The sequence below is a fragment of the Phalacrocorax carbo genome, chromosome 1 (assembly GCF_963921805.1).
Source record: "Phalacrocorax carbo chromosome 1, bPhaCar2.1, whole genome shotgun sequence".
NCBI classification, from domain to species: domain Eukaryota; kingdom Metazoa; phylum Chordata; class Aves; order Suliformes; family Phalacrocoracidae; genus Phalacrocorax; species Phalacrocorax carbo.
The window spans coordinates 149597426-149622912 of NC_087513.1; the positions used below are offsets into that span (position 1 = coordinate 149597426).

Sequence of the window (25487 nt, forward strand, 5' to 3'; positions counted from 1 at the left end):
CCTGTCATTGGGCACCACTGAAAAGAGTTCAGCCCCATCCTCCTGACACCCACACTTCAGATATTTATAGGTATTGATGAGATCCCCCCTCAGTCTTCTCTTCTCCAGGCTGAACGAACCCAGGTCTCTCAGCCTTTCCTCATAAGGGAGATGCTCTGGCCCCCTGATCATCTTATTTTATATTTTCCCTTTGGTAAGTTTATTTCACTTTAAATAATAGATAAAATGCCTGTTCTTGTTCTTTAAGACATGACACTGGATTCCTTGAATGGGTGGCACAGCCATTTACCTGAAGTTTACCAGCATCTCGAGTACATCAAGTCACCAGAGCATGAACTCCTTAGAGGGCCTGACTATCCCAAGAGGTTTACTGCCAAAGCTAGAGCAGTATGGCATGTTCTCCCAGGGGAATCCTAGAGCACGTCCTTGGGTAGACGTGTTCATTTTAGAATAAACCTGGCCTCACAATATTTGCCTCTTTTCTGCAGTTTATGTAGCTTACTGTGAAAGCTACTTGTCAGCCTATCTGTCTGTTTTCATTTGAGATGTCATTGCAATTGTGGGCAGAACCGACAGGCACTTCCCCGGTTTCATGCCATCTGCAGTTCAGTGTCATTCACTCAAGACAATATGAAAAGACCAGCACTCCTAAACAAATGAAAACAAATGTTTTATTTACAGGAGAAAATCTGTACACTGTGCATACATAAAAATATACAAAATCATAATAGAAAATATAAAAAGTGTTAAAATGTATACAAACACTGCTTAAAAATGTGACTCCTGTAAAATCTTAAGCTTTGTTATTAGAGTACACATTCATTTAAAAAAATCATCATACAAAATAATTCTCAAAGCTATTAAAAAAGTACACAGTCTATATTTGAATAGTTCAATGACTACATATTATAAGAGTGATGAGATGATATGGATAAATGTAAGGCTTTTACACACAACTCTTATTTCAAGAACAAAACTCTGAATCCGATCACCAAGCCAGAGAGAAAAAATTTGCAGGGTCAAAATTCATTCCATGATGCACGTACGCCCAGACACGGGCTACTGTTAAATTTCAAACAGTTAAATCAGGTATCCCCCTTGTTTGTGAGAGGATAGCTCCCGGGAAAGATTCGGATGCGTTCTAATGCCAGTCTTCTGAATTACCCACTTCAGAAAACAATTTCATTTATTCAATACGCATCAACTTTAGAGAGCATGAAGGGAAAAATAAGAGTCATTTATTTTTGCAGTCAATGCATTTAATATTCCTTTCACGGTACATCTGTGTCACTGTCCAAATGGCATTTTCCATCCTTAAAAACTGCTGAAGAAAAAGGAAATGAAAAAGAATAACCTCATTATGGATTGGGTTGGTTTGCATGTGTTTTGAACTCCTGTTTAATTCAATCCATCTCTAAAATGAGTGTGTTCAGTCTGTGCAACGACTGAGTGTAGACTCTTGTCTTCATTTAAGAAACAAACTGTCTCAGTTTTGCTGACTTTGGCGAGAGATGTACAGCAACAGGTTCAGAATTTGGATGTTTTCACCAAAGAAAGTGCCCTGACCAAAGACATGCAATGATTTGGCTAAATTTGTACAGAGACAGTGTAGATGGGAGTGTGCAACTCACCCCTCTCTCTCCCTCCAAAGATATGTATTTCTTATATCATTGTGATTTCACTGACTTTACTAGAGTTTCAACAACATAAAACTGCACAGGCAGGTAAGAAAAGAAGATAAGTAGTTTAATCCAAGGAATGACTGACTGAGCTGTGAGTTTATGCTCAGGTAAGCTTCAGAACTATAAAGGAAAGGAACAATTAGTAATTTGTTCTAGCAAAAAACATTTTGGCTCAAAATGAGGCAAAATCTTTCATGTTTTTTTCTTGAATGAAGAATACTTTGATTTAACCATCCAAAGGCTGAATGCATAAAATGATAGAGCACCGCAAGTCAGAAAAGCTACAGAATTCACAGTGGAAAAAAGAGCATAATGAAATTCGGCATAAACTCAGCACATTTCCTTAAGCTGCTGCTGCGTTTCTGGTTTGTTTCAGGTCAGTGCAACTGTTGTCCACAGCACCAGGGCACAGAAATGAGGCTCGATAGCTTTTGAAGGCAACTTACTCCTACTTGCCAGTAAAACGCCATAACTGCGTCATTGCAACAAGCATGAAGGGAGCTCAGGGGTCCACTAGCAGAGGCATTTGTTGGCTGATGATGCACCTCAAGAGCCAGGATTGGGCAACCTCTCATCTATGGTGCAGTTTCAATCTGTTAGGGTGCCACAGTCACCCGGGAGAGCTACGAAGCCATGGCTGTACCTTTTTCCAAAAAAACCCACCCCACTATCTGGGTAGGAAAATGCATTTCCTTTCACATTGTCTGCATTTAAGATACGTGTCTAAACCCAGCACTCTCACGCGTTGTTATTATTATTAAAAGATACATGGTTCAGTGTTACTACACACTCACTCATTTTAAATTTACTGAATGTGATTCCTTGTAAAGATCTCTCTGCCCTTGCGAGGGATGGGGAGATGCCCGTAAATGCAAAAATACTTGGTGGGTTCTTTTAAAAGCCACCAGTGCCAATGCCGGAGTGTAAGCAGTGGTGAGGGGAGCACCTCTGCAGGTCCTCTGTATTGCCCCTTTATTTCTGCCCCTTCCCCTCTTGCAGCAAGTGGCAGTGAGCCCTCAGTTAGCATCTTGGGCACACTTGCACTTGTGCCAAAAACCAAAGGAGGACAAGGCAGGGTAGAGGAGTAAGATCTCTTTAAGCAGCCACAAGGTGTTTGAGCAGGCAGACCAATGAAACATCACAGTGGAAACCAGTGTTGGAAAGCCATGCCGGGGATCCTTATTTTTTCCAAGATGAGCATCACAAGTCAGTCGTCTTCCTCTGTGAGCAAGCGTTTGCAGCACAGTTCTGCGGCTTCTTCTGAGGTGATGGTGCTACAGCACGTGCGTTTCCACTTGTGGAAGGAGCACTGACTGCCATATTAATCAGGATACAGTAAAGAAACAGTTTCTGCTGGGAGGGCTTGAATGCGCAAAGTCCAGTAAATTAAAAATACATAGTACATTTTATGACATCTCAGACCTGATTCTGCATTGTTATTTAAATGATGTATTGAGTAGATATGCTAAGCACTTGTTACGTGAATCGTTATAATTCGCCTCGTTCTGTACAACAGCTATGTTGATTATTCTGATAAACTACTGAGGAAATAATACAACATAATCCCGCTGTGGGTAGTTGAGTAATGCAGCTAGTATTTTTCTTCTTCGTGAAAATCAAAGGTTAGTGGTTGCAGACCAGTCAAAATGATATGCTTTTTTTTTCCTTTTCAGAACTTGAGAATTGCCTGCTTATGGAAAAGTAGCATATTCACTAGTCCTAGAAAGCTAATCAACTTCCTTCCTTTACAAACATGGGGTAGCTCACCCAGCACACAGGAAAGAGAGATATGTTTGATTGCACTGCTCAGACTTCATATGTTTTACAAACAGGGTACCAAACATATGGAAAAATAGATTAGTTCTGTGTAGGTTATCTATTCTCCACAAGGTTAAACAACAGTCTTACTATAAGAATAAAAGTTGCTGCCAGACATAACATTAAAAAGAAATCAGTAATATATCCAGAGTCTAAGGCTAATATGAGAAAACCTATTCATTTTGACATGTATCAAAATGATTTATGGACATAACTATCCACACAGTACAGAAGAACAGTTTTAAGAACATCTGGACATACTTTCTCTGTCAACAAGAGAAATCTTAAGAGGATCATAAAGCCCAAATCAAGAGACTACATAGGAAAAGAAGGCTAAGACCTATGTAAGACACATATTCTTCGCTTCTTAGGAAGGAAAGCCATCCGACCCAGGGAGCCGAGTGAGAGAAAAAAAGATTCTGTGATTCTACTGTCATTACTATTGAAGAAGAAATAGTCATTAATATTGTGTCCACCCTTCAATTGCCTTTTTGTTGCTTAAGACAAAAGACAAAAAGTACTCTCCACCACAGCCACTCAGCTATTCTTTTCAGTGCCCCTTTGAGCTGTCTGCCTTTTCACTGAACGGACACGAGTAGAATATAGCTGTGCTTTTGTGTACATAGGTTCCTGCTGAACTTACCCTAAGAGAAATGGTATGCTTGTGTGAAAAAACCAACCGCAAACCATTAACGTCCTGCCACTTGGAAAATCTGAAACTCAAGTTTTGCCGTGAAAAATAATGCTGTAAATATATTAGCAATGAGCCAGATTTCACAAGTGCCTTAGAGAATATTCTCGTTGTGTGCTATGAAGGAAAATATCAAATTATCTCCATATGCAATCTGTAGTCAGTTTTTTTTGCAGGCATTACAGCTTCCCTGGGGTACGGTCTTCCAAATGTTAAATAAAAAACACTGATATCCTCTTCTTTTGTCAGAAAACTCCCTACACTTTCTTAACAGTAGTAACTTGTGAACAAGTGAGTTTGTTTTGGATCCCAGTGAAATACCTAACAAATGATGTCTGTAATCCTGAATGCTATCTTTGCTGCAGAAAGGTGAGCTCCCTCAGCATTTTCTTTCAGTGTGATGTGAGTGCCGCACAGCCTCCCTCGGCTTTCTCTGGATCGTCTTTATCTTTGCAGACCCGGGGAAGGCATAATTTCCATCTCACTTACACCTTCCTGATAGGCTTCCAAGGGGGATTTTTCTTGCTGAACGGGTTACAGATATGTTTGCTATATCTAAAGAAATGAGACATTTCTCCTTTTCCTTCTGCCCTACTCAGTCAGTGTGAGCATGGGGATCAGGCATCAAAAGTACATCCAGTAGTTTAACTGGTTTAGCTGTGTGTACAGCCATCTCCCATCTGCACTGACTTCATAGCCACCACAAGACCCTCTTTTCAGTTGGAGCTCTGTAACTGAGCCTGTGTATGAGTGGGAATTAAAATCTACTCTAGTCAATGACTGCACAGCTCGGAATAGCGATTACTTCATTCTTGGAGAGTGTGAAAATCCCATGGAGCCATGAGGAAGGCTGCATTGTTCAACTGGCCACTCTGTACATGAACAATAGAGGCTGTTTCACAATGCCAGGTTTAACAGTTAAATAAGTTCATTAAAAAAAAAAAGTTACAGTCTAGCATATGTGGCATAAGAGACCACTGACAAACTCTGACAGTCACACCCACAACAATACATTATATTTCTGCCTAAGTATGTCCTTTGCACCTTTCGTGAGCTAAGCCTTGGTTTGTTGTTTTTTTTTTTAACTATTTGCAAAGCAGTAATAAATACTCAGGCTCAGAAAAGAAGTATTTCTCATGCCTGCTACTTAATTACAATTTATAGACTAGATTGGTCTAAGATTCGTTTTTCAAGTATTGTCTTCTTCTTTATAGTACGACAGTAGTACCTTATTGCACATAGTTTCTGAAGGACTCTCTTCTACAAGTGTGAGAAATTATTTCTTTCAGGGCACTTGACAGCTTTGAACCCTGGCAAAATGACTTTCCCCTTCCGATACAGATCATCCTGCAAACCTTTGTTCATCCTCTGCACCAAAAGCTTCTCGTAGAGCAGGGGGTGGTAAGCCCCTAAGGTACAAGCTGCATCGTAGTAGAGCTCATGGTAGTGACATAGGTCGGTCTGTCGGACTGAAGGGATGTATTCGTACACATGCACTTCGTTACACATGGACATCATGATGAGGATACCTGAAGCAGAAAGTGAAAACAAAAGTGAACCCCAGATTTCACACCTCTCTCAGAAATTTCCCTGCAGTCACCCGATCTGGTTTTCTTTCTAGCTTTCCTTTGGTGTTGCACATCTTAAGTATTACTTCGCTAAAATTAAGTGGAGGGATAGTTCCTCTTATTAGGGGAGCTTTCACTTGTCCCTGATGCATAACGACTGTGATCCTCGTGGAGTCAATGGGGTAGGACAACAATCATAGGAAAGAATAAAAAGCCTATAATGGCCTTGCATACCACCATCAGCCTCCCTGAGTGGGAAGACTGCTCTCTCCCACCTCCCCCCATTTACCCTATCCGGTCCACAAAACATCCCACACAAGAATCAGACACCTAATGCAGCCGCATGCTAATTGTTTTGAGTCAACTGATCACTTTTCTTGGTCTTCCTGAATATTAGCAATTCTGGAAGCTATTTAGCAAGACAGACTAGGTCTTTACATTCACTTGCAAAATACAGAACACACACAGACACACAGAGCAGTTGCCTGGTGTATTTAAGGAGCTCTTCTTGGTACATCCACCACTTCCACAGCTAAACTCTGACCTGCCATGTACAGGAGATATAAAAAAATCCCCAGGTATTCCCATTCTATCCTCTGTGCTTCTGGATATCTGTGTCTTGCAAATATTTACATACATACTAATCTATGAAGAATCTGAACAATTTCTGTTTCCATGGCAAGGGGAAACAAGAGCAGAAAGATGGGCCAGTATCACCCGTGTTTCTTCCCTTGACAACTTTTGGGTGGTTCATTCAGATAGTCAGTAGTATTAGGGTATTAATGTATTCCTTTAAACATCTTGGCACTTCAGGGCATGATTTAGGACACATGGTAGTGTTGGGTTGACGGTTGGACTTGATGATCCTAGAGGTCTTTTCCAACCTTAATGATTCCATGATTCTATGATTCTATCTCCAGTTTATTACAATGTTGGTCCTTTGTAGTCTAGGATTGAACCAATTCCACTTTTTCCATCCACTTGCTTCTCTCTAGGCAGGAAGACATTACCAAGAAAGCCATCTAAATACATCCAGAAGGACTTATAAAGACATGTAGTGGTGTGAAGAGTCTTACAGAGAGAGGCTGAGGATTGTGAATTCCTCCTTAGAGCAGTGCTGTCATGGGGAAAAGCCCCCGACCACTTCCTACTCAGCAAGGTGCAATCCATAAAATGCCAACCCTCCTGGCATATGTCAATGGCAGACTATCATCAGCACCGTCAGTAGCAGCTAAGAAAGGCTACAGGGAAACTAATTTCCTGTTTAATGCCAGGTAAAGGTTTGCTTTGTCCTTAGTACAGTACTAAGATGCTGTTACTCTCCTTATCCCATGCTCAAGATCAAAACTAGAACAGGACTGATTCGGAAGGAAGATAAGTGGGCTTATGCAAACTTTGTTTTCCTATGGCACAATTGTAAATCTATACTAACAGAAGGTCTTTATAGCTTTGAAACAAGAGAAATCTTGCTGTTGTGGCTGCACATTTTAAATATCAGATATTGATCAACAGCACTGTCTGAACTGCAATACTTCTGGACTAATCACAGCTTCTGGGATCCTTTCCTGTTTCCCATAGCCATGTGAAAAGAAAAATGATGGAGTAAGCATTGGGCAGCATTTTTTTTTAAGGTTCAACTTAAAAAATAGAAATATATAGAAAATGTAGTGAAGCACTTGTTGCACTGCTGGCATCCCTACCACTGAATATGACTGTCAACTCTCAGAAGAGACAGCTGTACTAATTCTGTTCACTTTGCACTTACAAATGAGAACTGATGTAATTATTTTTTCTGTACAACAGCTTTGGAATCATAAAGCATCAAAGGTGTTTTGGATAATTCTCAAAAGTGACATGAATTAACACAAAAAATTATTTTGGTTCCTTAATTAAGCAAAGCCATTTTCTGAAGTTTAGTTTGCAGTTTGGGAACGCAGAGATTTCAATGGCTTGCTAATGAAAAGAACCTTATGTTCTCCCTGCTGTGTATCATTAGATTATCAAAATGATTTTTTCCCTGCCTGATGTGTGAAGTAACTGAAAAACAATTACTTCGGTGATTAAATCTTCTTTTATCATAAATGAAAGGTTCTGAAAATGTTTTAGATTGTTCTACAGCTTTACACTCTACAGCGTCTATGGTCTCAGAAAAGCTAAGCATATAAATTTCAAGGGAAACATCCGCAAGTTTAAATGAACTTTAGCCTTAAGCAGGATGAAACACGGATTCATGGCAAAAAAAATATTTAATCCCTATCTGAGCACAAAGTACAAGCTTAATAAACCGTGTTTCCTTGCCTCCAAGCTGTTATAGAGATGTTCTAAATTGTAGCCTGCCTAGCAACTATGTCTAGAATTGTTTGTTTGTTGTTTCAGTTTTACAAATGCTTTCGTCAGCTTTTCCACTGCCAACCTCCTTCCTCCACTGATGGAGAGCCCACCTGCCACTCTAAGGTAACCGTTATCCAGCTGAATCAGAGGACAGACGGCAGAAACGCGTGCAACAACGAACCTCGTCCAGAAACAGACAGTAAAATGACTTCTCTCCTGCCCCCAGAACCCAGCCTGGAGCCAATTTCAAAAGCTGTACCACCAATGTCTTAGGAAGATTGGCTCTGATGGAAAGTACAAGCCTTAACCAGAGTGTGTTTCATTTCACTGCCACATTACCCAGCTAACCTTAAAATTAATAAAGGAAGTTGCCATTTGTGGGATAGGAGAACTGCCGAGAGCAAAAATTGGAACGCTCTTATAAATTCCTTAATAACACTAAAGATGGCCACACCGCTGCAGGTATTCAATAATGGCAAAATTTTAAGCAACATCATTGAATTTCCTGTATAATAGTTAATGGAGCACTTAGAAGTGGTAGAGTCTTAGTTCTCAGCGATCTGTTGATCAATGTCCTCCAAAATTAATCTAAAAGGCACGCTGGACTATCTAGTTTAGCTCCTTGCCTTTCCTGCCTTGTTCCATCCAATTCATGTCTTGGGATTTCAGGTTAGATTGCTCATAAATATCCATAATTTCTGACAGTCCATTCAAGTTTTCGCTCATGGTGGACAATGATGTTTTAAGGGAGGACAGACAGTGACTCCACAGGCTAATTTCTGAGTGGTAACAGCTAATTTACAACACATCTTTGTGTTGAAGTCTAGGGTCAACAAGACTAAAAGATGAGCTAAGACAATGAGTAGAGATTACCACATACACAGGTGTCCCTGGGCTACAGAGGCTTATCTGTCCTGGTGGAAATGGGACCACTCCTGAGACTTCTAATCTGGTGCACATGTCAAACGGCCAAACCTCACTCTGGGGAAAAACAGTGGTCAGTGCCAGTCTTTTTCTCTTTTAGCACCTCTAATACCCCAGACCCCCAGCCAAAGAGACCAATGGTGCAGTACAATCAGCACTCCCATCCCAACCACCCCTGGGCGAGATCCCAGGGCATGCAGGATTACATACTCAATCTACATGAACTCTACTCTAGGTGGAGGTAGGTCCCTCTACCTAGCTGTCACGGCCCCCAAACTCTCCCTTGGAATGATGTGCTTAAGCTGTTTCATTAAAAAACAGACAGTGGGATAGCAATATATTAATGATGGAAGGCGGGCAAAAAAAAAAACAAACCCCAGCAACCCAAACTCTTTTTGGAAAAATACTGTTTTCTTTGTATGAAATGAGTCCTCACTAAAATAGGGAATAAATGGGTTCAGTTCTGCCCCATGCCTTAGAGGATGTGAACCCCGCTCCACAGGGGACAGCCCCAGTGTTGTGGAGCCGTTACTGAATTCTAAGTTCACAAAAAACCATGAATCAACCATCTTTAAAAGAACACTAGTGGTTTAAACCATGAGGACATTTACACAAGTCCATGTACTAGGATATATTCTGTTTGTATTCTCTTTACTTTCTAACACCATGTCTGGCTTGTTTTCCTTAGGTCCCTAAAACAGGGCAGCCAACAGAGCTCCCCGGGCTACAGGTCTCACGTTCCAGTCCATGTCTTTTAGTACCATTCTAACTCAATTTCTCTCTTTGCTTGGTGTTAACAACACTGCAGTGAGTTACTGACACCTGTAACCAGCAGTGTTACCAGTGTAACAAAGTGTGGCAAGCTGTCTATATTTTAATCTACCTCATAATTCAGTTTCCCCATCTTCCCTTTTCTCCCCCAGTTACCTTCAGTGATTTTTTTTTTTTTTTAATTACTAATGGCTTTCTGGCACTTACATGATCCCCAAAATATTTTTTACATTACATTTGAACTTCTGTGTTCTGGATGCAATCACAAAGATAAAGAAGAGGTATGCACCTGACTGCTTGCTGACTTGACCTTCCTTCTGTTAACCTGTTTTGCTTACCAGTTTTGCTTGCAAAGTCCTACCTTGCTTCTCATTTGTTATCCCATTTGCAATCTTTACACACCTCTTTCTGTATTATCGCTTCCTAGGTTCCTCTTCTGTGGCTGAATCTCTTTGCATTTCCTCCTACACATATTAACCTGTAGTTTCCAAGTTTACCTCCTTTCCATGTATTACCCACAGAGTACATGCCTATCTAGTTATTTCTTTTGCCTGTGTACTTTTCACATCACTGCCCAATTCAGCATCATCTGCAAGTTTGTTTCGTATCTCAGCACTGCTCTACAATCATCAGCATCAGTATGAGTGCAAACCAAATTCTTTGATAGCCTGTAAGGTGAAAAATTTCCATATGATACACTTCAATATTTGTCTTTGCTCACAGTCCTTAAGTTAGTTTTCAGTCAATGGACAATTACTACACATAAAACAGCACAGACTTGCTTACACATGACCTAAGGAGACATTAATAAGCATGATGAAATAGTCATTGTCCCAACACCTATAGTACGGACAGGATTAATCCCACCGAGATGTTCATGCCCATCTCTGACCTATCTGGTTTAAAGCACTCTTTACAGACAATGCAGGAGACAGGCATTTCTAGGGCTCAATTCATCTGACTTATTTTAGATGTCTACTTTAGGATGGGATGAATTGGTCCTTTCAAGTGTCGTTCCTCTCCAGTGACTAGGCAGAAACTGAAAATAAGAGTCTGGCTCTTGCTATCAAGCACCTTCTCCTCCACTCTCCTAGGTCAGAAGCTTTCAGAGCTTTGTGAAAAAATAACATCATTGGCTTTTCCAGGAGCACAGTGAGAAGAAATGAAAACAAGGTGTGATTCATTTGACCAAATGTGCCCACTGGTGCAGTTACCCACACCTGAGATAGGTACCACAGCTCCTCTGCTGTCAGCAGAAGAAAGAGGGCACTTCTAGGAAGCAGCACATGCCTACTCAACCCAGAGTAGACACGTAAAAGTGGATCATACAAGGCATGCCCCAGAAGTTCCTGTTTCTTTCTGTTGACTGTAGGGGACAGCCTGAGTGTCAGCATGGATACCTGTACTGCGTAAGTTCTACCTGCGCTCCCAGTGTGGGGTGAAAATTTCACATGTTGAGGGGAACACAGGTCTCATAGCCATATTTAAGAGGTGCCTATTTTTTGCTCTAATAAGTCTGAGGCTGACTAACACAAAAATAGACCTGCACCGGAGACATCTAAAGCTAGGCAGCATGAGTCCTGCTCTCTGACTGACCTAGCTATGGACCATAAACAGAAGTCAATTTTATGTGCAATGATTAAGCTGAGAGGAGTTGGGGTTTTTTTACACTCATAAGGATTAAGGTACAGGAATAGGAGTGAAAGCAGAGAATTACAAAGTGTTTAGGGAAGGCCAGAGGACACGCACAACTTAAGAAAAAGTAAAACCTGAAGGGGAAAACCTATAGGCTATCTATAGCACGCAAACATCAAAAAAGGGTGAAGTACTCTTTAGAATGAATGTTGAGAGAAGTCCACGGGGCACAGCGCAAAGTCTGCTTTTCATCAGTGGGACCTAAAAATGCTCAGTAAAAACTAGATTAATCTAGTCATAGCAGTATTACTATTGTGCCTAGGGGATTTGGTCAAGAACCTGTTAAGCTCCAGTACAAACCAGTAAAAATATTGCCAGTCTGAGTGATGATGTTGCCATGAGATCTGCAGAGGGGTCTGGAGGAAACTGAGCAGGCAGTTCAGAGTCCCCTCAGAGCAGGGACAACTTTGAAGTTAGATCAGGTCCCTTTGGGGTCGTGTCCAGCCCAGTCCTGAGTATCTCCAAGGATGGAAATGAAGCTGCTGAATCCTTTTGGAAGTTTACTGAAGCATGTGAAAATAATATTGTAGGCATGACTCTGAAACCAGCAAGCAGGTGTCAAAATGACCATCAGACCCAGCCTCTTCCAAGAACCTATGCTTAAGCTTTAAAACTTTCAGATCTTAAATATCCAATCTAAAATCCATAGTAAGAGAAAATCAGGGTATCTGGCACAATTTTAACTTTGGCAAGCATGACTGGTACAACCATACCTTCAAAATCACAAATGAAGACATTTCTGTATAGGCCACTTTAATGTAATTCTAATACCCTTGCTGGTATTTCAAAAGTCCCATTTGGATTATAACTGTGAAAATGGAAAAACGCAAAATAATTCTGCCTGTGTGGAGAAAAGCTGTTTTATAGTAGATCATTCAAAGATGTGCTTTATGAATGCTTTATAGTTGAATGACAATGTCCTTGAATACCATACTGGGGGAAAAAAAAAATTTAAAAATAAGATTGTGAGCATAGAGAAACAGTCAACCTGCAAGTTTGTTAAAACAGTACAATGTTAGATTCTAATAAAGTATTAGGTATTTCAAAATATTATATATTAGTATTTCGAAATCCTCAAAAAGGCATGTTACTTTTTTTTTCCTATTTGGCAGGTATCTACGGTGTCAGGAAATGTTGGGTATGGCTTAAACTTAGTTCAACTGGCACAGATAAACTCCTGAGCTTTTCCAATTTGCACTGAAAACATTTAAACCAGAATTAAATTAAGATTAAATTCCTTGCATGGATAGTTTATACAAATGAACGTATACTACGTATTCTATTCAAAAGGAGAAAATATTTTCAATCTGTTCTTAACAATTTTAATGACTCAAGAGGTTGAATTTCCATCATATATCTTTTGTACGGTACAATTAGGCTTTGTGGTTAGCGCACTAATTTAAAAAGAATGTTCTCTAGGAAATAAAATATAGTTTAATATACCTGAATACAACAGATGCTGTATGAAGGCATCTAGAATAATAAGTGCAACTCAAACATTCTGCAAGAACTCAGCATCATTTTAACAAAATGTTAGAGATGCTGAAAACATTTAAATACTCATAATCTGATTATTATACTCATAATGTGTCTCATTTCACACACACCACAAATTTAGTCACAGAAGAGCATTTAGCTAGACACACCAGTAAGTTTATGTCTGATAATGTGTACACTTGAAAGCATTACAAATACACAGAAAGCATTTAGTTTTCGATATGTTAGTCTACTTCTATAGTCTCTATTTGTCCTCTCTTGATTGGATTTCAGGTACCAGAGGAAAATCTGTCACTCCTTCAAACTGGGCCAAATGTGCCTCAGTTATTCTTTGGAACATATAGTAAAAATACCTTTTGCTTTTTAAAATACTATGTTTCTAAAAAAGGGTTATTTTACCTCTGTTTAGTTCATGAATTATGACAAATACTAACCACAAGAAAACAATACCTAAATTTACAGAAAACCAAATATTTATTAAGAAATTTGTCACCAAATGGCCCTGTGCCTAAGCTTAATAAGTCGTGCAATATTTGTCATCTTTGATGTATAGATACTCGTATTATATTGTACACCTAGGAAATGACGTATTTATCACTTAATGCTAAATGCAAAAAAACGTACATTAATCACAGTAACATATACTGCAATATGAGCAGAGACTGGAAAATGCTGACCAATAATATCATATCATTTTAAATGTATTTTTCAAATCTGGGTGATGCATTAGAATAGTATAGATTTTCTTATGTGATTTGGGGTGCTGTGAGAGGAGAGTTTGCTCTTTTATCTCTGTATGTCAGGAAGTAGAGGATGCTCAAATTTCAGAGTGCTTTTTATTAGAATAAGAAGAATTTAATGGTTAGGTATTTGGAGGTATTATTTATTTGTGTGATAATACTTGAACAAAACTGAGCTGAAAAGAGTAAGCGCTATTCTGTTCACCAACTGCTGGCAAACAGCTGAGTAAGTAACAGTTATAAAGGCAACTCTTAATATGTCGAATTGTTTCTTTCAGTTCATGCAAGTGTATTTTTTCTAAGCAGAGCTGGAGATCAGCTGCATTCTTCTATTCAACATGCTCTCTGAAGCCATTTCAAATTTAAGTTCTTAGTCATGCAATGCTCTGCTAATGTTGCAGTGTAATGATGGTCTTGCTTGTACTATTGTCTCAATGCATGCAAATGAAGATTAAAATAATGTTATCAAATATTAATGACGCATAACTGTTAAATCCGTAATGTCAACTGTAAAACCTCAAACAAGCCTTTCTTTCTCCCAACAATAAAGTAATCTGGGCTTAGTTATAATTTTGTGTTCTGTGGTTCATATGTTACACTAAAAGCTACAACATACAGCAGAGACTACCACCTACACAGACAACCTAAAATGTAAAAATCTACAAAGACCATTTTTTGATTTGGGAGTTAAAAAATAACACCACAGTCAGAGGTTTCAGCTAGCTTTTTAAAAAGACAAAAGCTGCTGGGTATATAAGGGTATATAAATGTGAATTTCAAGTAAAATCATCTCTGAAGAGGTAAGCTAGTGAAGTGTACTGATGGACTACGGTAAGTAGGAATTCATAGCAAATCCAGTTAGTAAACAACAGACGGGCAAAACCTTCGTAGAAAAGCCTGTATATATAATCTAGGCATTTTTAAAAAGCTCCCAAACTTTCCGAATGCTAATGTACCATCCCATCCAATGCACACAGAATGCTGCCCTTGAGAAACTCAAGGAAGCAGTTTCAGTCTTGGTTTTCTGGTGACAAAAACGTAAGGTCAGAACTAGGTTGTTTACACAGGCTACTAGGAAGGGTGTAGGAAGAATTTTCTTACAGCAGAATGGTAAAAATAGAGACTGCTGATTTATACATGATGAGCGTCAATTAAAACTAAGCCTTGATATGCTCAGAAAGAGGGCAAGAAGACTGAGTTTGTATTTCACAGTGAAAAATGTATTAATAGGAAGTGAACAGGTAACACTTATTTCTGCTGCCAGAAGATAGGGCAAATCCTTCCCTAATAACAGTGACATTTTTTTTCAACTGTCAATTTAGGATTTGCCAGTGGAATCCAAATCCCAGATTTGGTGGCTGGATGCTTACATTTCTTCTGAGAAAACTCAAGTAGATCAAAGTCCAAGACGAGATGTAAACAAATCAGTGCTCATTTAGCAAACCCGATCTTCAGACAAAGGTGAACCAACAAATTCAACTGCAAAGAGCTGCCACAGCAATTGCCTAATGCTAATGCAAGATGATAAGAATGCTGTGGAGAGTTTTGTTTAAAAGCATGAAGGTGGCAGCTGCAAAAATGATGCAAAAATATGCAAGAATGGGTTCTCAAAGCTCATCTAAGGATTAGATTAGGGAGACAAAGAGTAAATAATTCATAATGAGGAGTGACATTAGCTAAACTATGACATGCCACATAAGACAAAATTACAAGCCAGGGAAAGTCCACATCAGTGTCTCAGAAAACAAGCCAAAAAAAGACTCCCAGATTAAAATACAAGGTTTGTTTTGCCCCCGTGAACCTTTCCCCACAAAACAAAACAAAACAAAACAAAACAAACAAACAAGAAAAACAAAACAAAACAAAAACCATCCAAACCGAAACCAGTGTCTGTGTTTTCTTGGTCATTATTCATAGCTTTTGAGCTAGAAAATACCACGCTAAAGGGTGACTTGTCTGTGCCAAGTTAATCCTTCCTAGGCATGGAATAACCCCAGAAGTAACACCTAACAAACGGGCCGCAATTTGACAAGCAATGAGTTCAGCCTACTTTTGACGATGTCCTGAACTTACACCCATCACTAAGTTGGGTAGGGAACAATATTAAAGTAATAACAAATTTAGCAGAAAAGACTGCGCTCAGATGTGGGTCTGCGTGTAGCACTGTTACGGTGCAGCCTGGCACCAGTGATGGGTGGGCTGCCGTGAGCTGACACCCTGTTTAGAAGAAAACCAAAGACATGAACTTCTACAAGTTAGAACCTGATGGAGAGGAATGGAGAAACTCTGTTCTTGGACGAAGCTGATCTGGGTTGGGCAATATTCATCTGACCTGGTTTTACACCTCCGTAGTGTGTGTACGTTGTATGTTACCATTTCAGAAGTGGCTGGAAGCAGTGACATATTTGAAGGCTTAAAACACAAAATGCAGTATTACTAAAGCATTCCAGACTTGTGCCTTATTTTGTACTTAACCTGTAGAGCACATCCAATCCTGCTCTGTGCAACACTTCTCATCTTCTCCTCTCCCTTCCTCTACAGCCGGGACAGGCACTAAGCTTCCCTCACCCCAACCACCAGCTACCGCAGTGCTATTGCCTCTCCTCAAGCAATATGCCAGCTCAGAGCTGATGTACATAGGGTTTTGAGGAACCAGTGGCTCCAGGAAGGAGTTATACTGAGACAGGGCATCCTATACCCCAAAGGAAGCACAAAAAATGTTCTTCTCCCTAGCCCCTATGCGGTGGAGAAACCAGGGAAAAAAGATCCTACCTCTTCTCACTCTCTCATTCCCCTAAAGTCACAGCATGCAAGAGACTGTCTCTTCCCCACAAATGACCCACTGGCCCATTTTCCAATAGACTTAATGATATTGTGACTTAAGTATTTTAATACAGCTATTAACCATGTTAAAAGATTCCCCTGACATCAATCACTGCTGAAGGATGGTGACTCACTGCTGCAGAAGAACACCATGAGAACACATTCCACCAAACATCCTCCCTTCGGGAAGACTCGGTTTCTTATAAATAGTGCTAAGCGGCAGAAATAGATAAAATTGTCAGGTGAAAAATATACTTACTGAAGAAATACTCTAAGACCACGCTAAAACATTCCTGACATTCCTGAAAGGAAATAGCCTGATGTTCCCATGTTTTAATTTATACATTTGTCCAATTTTGTAAAAATGGGGCTAAAGAGGGTTAAAAAGCTTGAAACAAAATTGCTTTACTTGATCCAGAATAATTTTCTTCTACCTTCTCCACATTACTGGCAGCAAAAGTGATTTGAGGAACTGCTGCTCTTCCTCTGCAATTAACCACAAGCTCACAGAGGGCTGCCTGACTTTCTGCTGGTGTAAATATGGACAAACCAGATCCTTGTACATTCTGTATTTGTTCTAATTGCAGAGCATTGCACACAGACTTACAATAAATTATTCTAATGAAGTGATTAGAATCACTACAGTCCATGCTATAAAGAGCTTAGATTCAGGGACACAGATCACTCTGCCTGTGAAAATTCATACCCTCTATTTAACAGCAGCCTATCTTCCTTCATATAGCTGTTTTGAGCACAATGATATTAGCAGTGTGGCCATTTAATAAACCATTTTCCCATCTCTTCTTGAAATTAAGACACTCATATTTTGTAATGGTCATCCTTTATCCATTCCTTCTATTAATTTTATAGGAAATAATTTTGTAGATTTTATAAGAATCAGGACATTCAGAATCAACACTCAGGATACACCTTTCATACTGGTGCACTCAGTTGTGTCTGACAGCTTCAGTTCCAACTGGATATTTGCTACAGGAGCTGTTGAGAGATACCTGAGCTGAAGACCAACATGACTTTTCAGATTTCTGCCAAGCTGTATTATATATGTTTTATCTTGCCCTTCAAGTCCACCTTTGACAACACACAGCTGCATTTCTGTGCTGTCTCCCAGTTTATATTACGTTACAAGTACAATCCATAGACATCCATTCAATAGGTTAATAAAATAGGAAGCCTTTCCCTAATTACATATTTAAAATGCACCTATAAGAATAGTATCTAGTTATCAAGTTAGGTGGATATGACTCCCAATCAGCTTGTCTTACTGCCTTGTTTTCTTAAAGCTAATAATAGCATTAACAAAATGTCTAAGCATTTGGAAAAGAACAATACAAATAAAATTCTCAGTAGAGGTGAAGGAGGCAAATTTGCATCTGCAGACACAGTGTGTATATATCCGTACAGCTTTTGTTGTTAATGTTTTTGCTTTATATTTTCATGTCATTCTGTGCTTGAAGGATATTTTTTGTCAGGAACATTTAGATTTGGGGTTGAAGATTACTGTTCTATTCTTACAGTGAAATTAACTCCGTTTCTTCACAGAAAGCTTTTGATGTGTTTCTTATATATGGTGGAAGTACAGATTGACAGCACAACGATCCTCTTCACTATTCTTATGATCAGCAGCTGTTAACCTATTTTTATCAACAACTTCATTACTCCAAGAAATGCTTTTGCGAAATGTGAATGCTGCTGGTGAGATCATTCTACATGAGCAGACTTCTTATGAATTTTTGCAAGCAGGTTCCAAAAATCTCACTCCAAGAAGTAACCAACTGCCAAGGCATCCTCCTCTGACACACAAGGCCCCTTTTTTCCACTCACGCTCCACGTAAGCACAATCCACTCACATCATAGATGGGCATCTCCCAGACACCTTTATGTTATCCCTCTGAGAGCATCAGCACCCTCCCTAAGGCCTTTGGTGGGCTCCACAGTATCGTGGGATGCCATTACTATACACAGAACCCAAGATAAGTGCTCAGAACTGGTTTTCTCATGTTGGATGCAATCTCAGGTATCTTCACTTTCAGATTCAGACAGAAAGAATGATAACAGCATCTTCTGCCTGCAGCAAATACATAAGCCAATATCACTACGTCAAGGAGGAAAGGATGGATCTTCCTCCAAAGTGGAAGCGAGTGTTTGGAGCTCTGTTGCCCTCTGTGTCTCTAGAGGGAGCAAGAAAGACCTGATTCAGCCTTGCTACTCTGAGTACTTGCATGCTTTTGACATTCACGATCAGGACCTGCTCTATGCACCAGGTAAGTTATGTTGTATGAACTGTGGGCACAGTGGCAAATTATCCCCCAAGAACTACTAAGGAAGGACCAAAAAATAAAGTGAAGCTCTATTCCTTCAAGTGTAAGAGGGGGATGCTTTGGACACTTTCAGCTGAGCGCTGGAAGCTGTGACAGGCCATAGTAAATCCCATTCCTTGATCTGCGTAGGGAATCCAGCTTGGCCTGTCAGACTGCATGAGTGATTTCATCCTCTCTGTGTGATCTGCTGTATGCTTTCACTTGTCTGATGCATTTCTGCTCTATGATCCCAACAAAGAACTTCAGAATCAAGTAGGTTCTCAATAGATAAATTAATATGGAATAATACAAATTTCTCACAGATGTATGTTTGTTTTATAAATCTGGCATGCATACTATGGATGTGAAAGGCAAGAAAGCAGAACATTAAATTCACCCAACTATTTCATAGTTCTCATACTGTGTGTTTTAGCTAGTCATTGCTTTTGTATAGAGCACCAACAACAAAGAGTACATGTATATGGACTTGATCCTCATGCAATGCACACATTTATAATTTTTGTGATTTTTTTTTTTTTTTAATCTAACATGTCTGCCAGGCCCATCTTCAACACTCTTACCAATAAAACCTGAAGAAGGAGGGTTGGGCTGTATCTTCTCTTTAGTGTTCTCCTGAATGATGTCCCAGAGCTGCCATATAAATTTTGGATGGAGAATGTAAAATGGCTGGTTTGGATTCTTCCTGCGATGCTGTACATAGGGCGTGAACAGATTGTAGTCTGGCTTCTTATACCACTGGGAACAAAAAAAATAAGAATTTTTTTGACCTTATGGTATCCAATGCGTTTTGAACACTACATGCAAAATAATGTGAATTAGTTTCATTCAGGTTCTTCAGAACAGAAGCAAAGGTAGCAAAACAGCCTGCACTGATGGACACTTCTCCTAGAAAGCCAGTCCTCACTCTGGGCTGTTGTGCTTCCTTTCTTCATACAGAGACTCCCAATAAGCAATTCACTGCAGTGTGATGAGCCAACCTCATCTCCCACTCACAGTCTCACGTTTAAGAAGGGGTTCAAAGACCCTTGACAGAAAACCTGGGCAAGGGGACGAACCTTCCTCTGAGAGTGCCCCTGTCCCTGCTGGCGGCAGCAGCAGCACGTGAAGCAGCCTGACAGCAGCCTGCGTAGGAGGCAGGCGGCCTCTGGCATCTGTTGCTAAGTGAGTTCAGCAGATGAAGGTTTACTTTCTACTTTGCAGCCTTCTCAGCTCTGAGCTCCCCTTGCCAAGAACCATCAGATCAACTGGTCCACTGGAACTGCAGCACCAGCCAAAGCAGAGACTCCCCCAGTGACAACCAGATGGACGTCTGCTGCTCTGAGCGTGCAGGAGGATGGTGGGGCACAGATGGCTGTGGGGGAGTGGACACAGAGGGAAGACTGGTGGGGAGGAGGCCTGAGAAATGGGGAAGGAGCCAAGAGAGATTTTCATTAGGGTGTTTTATTTTGTCTTGGAAGGCAGAGAGGTAGGGGGGTAAAAATGGATGCAATCGTTTACCTTTCCTGATAAAACCTCCTTCTGAATCTAGCAGTGTTCCCTCCTTGGCAAACATGCAGAAAACTCACTGTTATGTGAAAATAGCAATGTTTTATCCAAAAAAACCATCATCCATTTACACTACCATCTCAGAGCAGTCCATTCCAGTACAAGTAGTGCTGGCGACTAAAAAGCTTTTGACCAAACCAACTTTGACCAATTCATGCAGAAAGGGCAGACTTTGGGGTTTGTTGTGACAAGTGAGAACCAGGAAACTGCAATACTAAATAAATTAATTGTCTCCAGTGCTTTCAGACTGATTGGGAAGAAAGGTCCAAGCAGACGTCTTACCACATTCAGATTTGCAGAGTAGGGGGCCGGATCCCAGGCTACTAAGATAACATCTTTGTACAAGGAGCTGTCGACAAAGTGATGGTTTGGGTTGGTGAGAATCTGCAAAACATGGATGCAAACAATTGCACAGCGTTAAAAGCAAGTGGGATCCAGAAAAATGGCAAAACCCTTCTCTAAAATTAACAGTCCTCCCCACACTGCTGTTTGTTCTGCTTTAATTCTGGTTGATTTTAAGCGTCTTGTTCTGTTAAAAAATATATATATAAAAAAGAGCTTAGCCATAAACAGCACTCATGCCAGTTTGAAGTAGCAGTATGCTGAATTACTCCCCATCTGTGAGGGATGTGATGGGACCACTTGAGTAGCTGCATAATTGTATATCAACACTACTGTGTATTCTGGAACGTGAAAACAAAAGCTAAAATATTTTTCAGACTGCACACAGGATCCTCTTCTTGGACACAGAGCAGCCTTCTTTGAAAGGTTACAGCCACCAAGGGTAATGCCTTTTTTTTTTTTTTTTCCTCCCCTCCTCCCATTTTGGTTGCTTTCTTATTTCAACAGCAAGACAGTCTCCTTTCAAGTAACTCCAAAAAGGCAAACTAGACCATGACTGTAAAAGCTGGTATACCTAGAGAAATAATTCCAGGAACAGGCACGTGATAGGGCTATTTTTTGAAGTAACTGTCACATTGCTCTTATCTACTGCTCTCATATAGCTCCCTCCCACACCTCCTGGTACTCTGCCTGATCCTCCCACCCCACTGGAAGTTTCCTTTTCAATCCTGCCAGCTTATCCCTTCCTGGACCCTCGATGCCTAACCAGATCTCTGTGATCCCTGGTGCATCCAATCTCAGGCAGGATTGAGCTAAATGATTTCAGCATTGGTTGAAACAGCATGAATTTGGCTCCAGCTGTTAAACTAATCAACATTCCAGACAAATAAATTCATACTAATTTTCATTTCCCTTTAGGATCCAATGAGCCATATTTGATTATGCATATTTTTCTTCAGAAAAATAATATTGTTGCCATAGCAATATTCTTCCTACCATAAACTTTGAGCTTAATGACTTTCCATCAGCCTTCTACAACAAGAACAGAATTAGTCGTGCTGCCATCAGCATCCCCAACTCCATTTCTCAGAGCAGTTTTTGCCTGAGAATGTAAAGTCCTTTTTTGAGAGTACAGAGTAAACAGACCAAAAGGTCAAGCTTTTAAAAGCTTGGTTCCACAGTTATCACACAAAGGAGCTCTTACTTCCCTTTCAGTAAGCAAGAGTCCTTTGGAGGTGTTGTCCACACGTTTCGCTCCTAGTGAGCCTGCATTCATATGTATGAGATGAGTTTCTTCTGGAATAACAGTATCTGTTGTGGCTACACTGGCTTCCATCATGTCCTTTGGGCTTTTGCAGAAAAGAACATGAGGGAAGAAGAGGGCCACAGAAGCCTTTTCATCAACTGAATGCAGGGATTTCCAACAACGATGAGGGAAGGAGGGTCAGTAAACCTGTATGGGTAACCCATCTTCAGTATTGGTATGGAAAGCAACTTTTATCAGGTGGGCTGCGCAGATATCTCTTGCAGGGAGGGGAAGGCCAGTTGCTTAGCAGGTGGCCAGAGCATCAGGGGTGGCTTCTGACCCCTCTAAATCATAGAATAATAGAATCACAGGTTAGAAGGAGCTCAAGGATCATCTAGTCCAACCTTTCTTGGCAGAAGCATGGTCTAGACAAGATGGCCCAGCACTCTGTCCAGCTGAACCTTAAAAGTGTCCAATATTTGGGAATCTACCACTTCCCTGGGAGATTATTCCAATGGCTGATTGTTCTCATTGTGAAAAATCTTCTCACGTCCAGTTGGAATCTCCCCAGGATTAACTTGTACCCATTACCCCATATCTTTTCCATGTGAGTTAATGTAAAACAGTAGTCTCCATCTTCTTTGTAGCCACCCTTTGAATACTGGTACATGGTGGTAAGGTCTCCCTAAGCCTTCTTTTCTCAAGGCTGAACAAACCCAGTAGTCTCAGCCTATCCTCATATGGCAGACTTTCCAGTCCTTTGATCATCCTGGTGGCCCTTCTCTGGACCCCTTCCAGCCTGTCCACATCCTTTTTGTAGAGCGGGGACCAGAACTGTACACAGTACTCCAGGTGCAGCCTGGCAAGCGCTGAGTAGAGTGGGATAATGACTTCTTTCTCTCTGCTGGCGATGCCCTTTTTGATGCAACCCAGCACCCTGTTGGCCTTCTTGGCCGCAGCAGCACACACTTCGCTCATGTTGAGCTTCCTGTCCACCAGGACCCCCAGGTCCCTTTCCAGAGTGCTGCTCCCCAGCCGGGTAGATCCTAACCTGTGCTGCACTCCTGGATTATGTTTTCCCAGGTGTATGACCTTACACTTGTCCTTGTTGAAATCCATAAGGTTCTTGTTGGCCCAGGCTTCCAGCCTATCCGGGTTGTCTTGTAGGGTGGCTCTTCCTTCTGAAGAGCAGAAAGGTAGTGAGAATATGAATGTTTGTGAGGAAGCTGTGTGAGCTGACCTGGCCTGAATTTTAGCCATGTCCTGTGGAGGCCTGTGGAGAGCGAGCAATGTACAGTACAGCAGAGAAGACCATGGGACCCTCCATTACCACGCCGGTGGGAGTGTACTGCAGCAGTCCTGGGAGCCAGGAGGTCCCCAGCCTTCTGCGAGCAGCTAATTTACCCATTTCACTGGGGAGCTAACAAAGCTCAGATCACTCCCTGGAGGCATTTCTCCCTTCACCTACAGGGAGCCTAGTGAGACTAGTCAACTAAATAAAGTTTCTAAACCCTCCTCCTTGCCCAGCACAGGAGTTCAGGCATGGTCAGCAACCAGGATGTTTAGGCTAATAGTAAAACAATGAACAGTAAAAAAAAAAAAAATGTAGTAAAATCAATGACATTAAGATCAATGTTCTCTAATACCTTGATTTCAGCACTAAATCCAGAGTAAGATATTTCTGCTGTCTTCCCCTGAGCAAAAGAAAGGGCACGTATTTGACCCAGATCACCTCAAAGATCGAGTCTCTCCTACAGCCTCACAAAGAGCTACAGAATGAGTATGATGGAAATGACAGTGAACAGTCCTCTCTGTGGCGGCAAAGAACATGAACTTATACACACAGAGAAAACACCCACAAAAGATTGACTCTGCATGGGCAGTCAATCAAAGAAGAAGAAGAAAAAATTAATTAATAAGAATTTTGCTCTCATTCAGCAAGAATCAATACGTGTAGAGCATGCTACATGGCCAGCCATACTACTGGTGTTGACTAATTAAACTCACTGCTTCAATATGTCATAAAATTTCACAGTAATTCTGTTGGCGCTTTTTGGTTGCACTTCATACAAAGGAAAGAGGCTTGGTTTGTCCAAATCCATTCAGGTTTTTTTCAAAATTGAAAAACTACTCTTAACCATAAGGTGTCACTATAGCTCAATGCACAATTATTTGTTGACACCCATATACAGAAAATCCCATTTTATGTTTCCATTCAAAAGAACGAACTCACCTTATGTGTAATATCCAGTGTACATTAAAGTTTTTTACTAGTTCATTCCAAATTTTTAAAGAATGATGACTTGCCTGAAGTTATATATTAAGACAACTCAGTTCCCATTTCTTTTGCCTTCCAGCGAGGAAATAATTGGGCAACTGGTGAATATGAGAAAAGAGCTTTGGGATCCCCACAGCCTGGGCTTTGTGAAGATCCCGGAGGCAGTGTGCTGAAGGTCTTCTGTACTGTTGACTCTGCCACCCTGCAGATCCTTTACAGGTGTAGGACACATGAGAAACTTTAAAAAACAGTACTTTAAAAGAAGGATATCAAGTAACTACTGCAATCACTCTACACTGACAGCAGTGTGAACTTTCCTGTGGGGAGAACTTCTCCCTGCTCTATATCAGGACTGTTAAATCACTAGCTGTTTCCCAGATTACACAACACTTTCTCAGAAGTTATTAATTTAATGTCATATTGCACAGAAGTGACACTGACTTGAATCACAAAAGGAATATCTTACCTGAGAGTTAATGATCCGCATGGTTGTTTTATTTCCAACATCTTTTTCATAGCCGCGTGTTGGAGCAGAATTAAATCTTAGAACAGCATCATGAGAATCTAGGAGCATAAATGAGGGGGTAATTTGTTTTTCTTAGTAATACAGAACAGTAAAATAAACCAAATGAGCTAAACTAACATAAAACTTACACATTTCTCCTAATCTTGATATTCTAAGGATGATAATTATTCTACTACGTGCAAACAAAAATCCTCTTGCATCTGCCATATGGTATTAACATCATTAAAATCCACTGGGAAAAAAGTTCAGAATAATCTATTAATTTAGCTTGCAATACTTAAATATTTCCCTTAATTGGATAAAGTTAGTGTGAGCAGGTGTGTGGGCAAAGTACACCCAGTACACACAATTGCTCACTACTTTTATTGCAAAATTTACAAAGAATTACTCCATGCAAAAGCATGTTAATTGCAAGGATATCTAATTGCACATCTGAACGAATAACAACGCTTAACTATAAGCTTGTGCTTCACAGTATTTTATGATATCTGAAAATCTCACACTACCCCAAACCTATTAATCATATCATTTACTTATTCTCAAGGTCAGTACAAGTCTTAAAGAGTCTCTGTAGGGAAATCAGCCCACACACCTGCTCACACACTGACACCTGAGGATCCCTTGGTAGCAAAGATCTAACACAGCCGAACTGTCAAAGTTTCCCCAGGAGC

At 40.4% G+C, this 25487-nt stretch overlaps 2 protein-coding genes across 6 annotated transcripts in view; one reads left to right on the forward strand and one right to left on the reverse strand.

The window, feature by feature from the left end:
• LOC135310692 (pinopsin-like) overlaps positions 1-14287 on the forward strand; it is a 102682-nt gene extending 88395 nt beyond the window's left edge. The window contains exon 5 of the mRNA XM_064439600.1: positions 8136-14287. Coding sequence (XP_064295670.1) covers positions 8136-8363 — 228 coding nt within the window. The 3' untranslated portion in view covers positions 8364-14287. The remainder of the gene's footprint in view (positions 1-8135) is intronic.
• Positions 654-25487, reverse strand: part of ST6GAL2 (ST6 beta-galactoside alpha-2,6-sialyltransferase 2) — a 54273-nt gene continuing 29439 nt past the window's right edge. For 3 of the 5 annotated variants that reach the window (XM_064439589.1, XM_064439573.1, XM_064439558.1), the window contains 4 exons: positions 24757-24854; positions 20707-20808; positions 19440-19614; positions 654-5720 (listed from right to left, as the gene is read on the reverse strand). In XM_064439589.1, coding sequence (XP_064295659.1) covers positions 5452-5720; positions 19440-19614; positions 20707-20808; positions 24757-24854 — 644 coding nt within the window. In that variant the 3' untranslated portion in view covers positions 654-5451. The remainder of the gene's footprint in view (positions 5721-19439; positions 19615-20706; positions 20809-24756; positions 24855-25487) is intronic. The other 2 variants (XM_064439580.1, XM_064439565.1) reach the window with 2 other exon arrangements.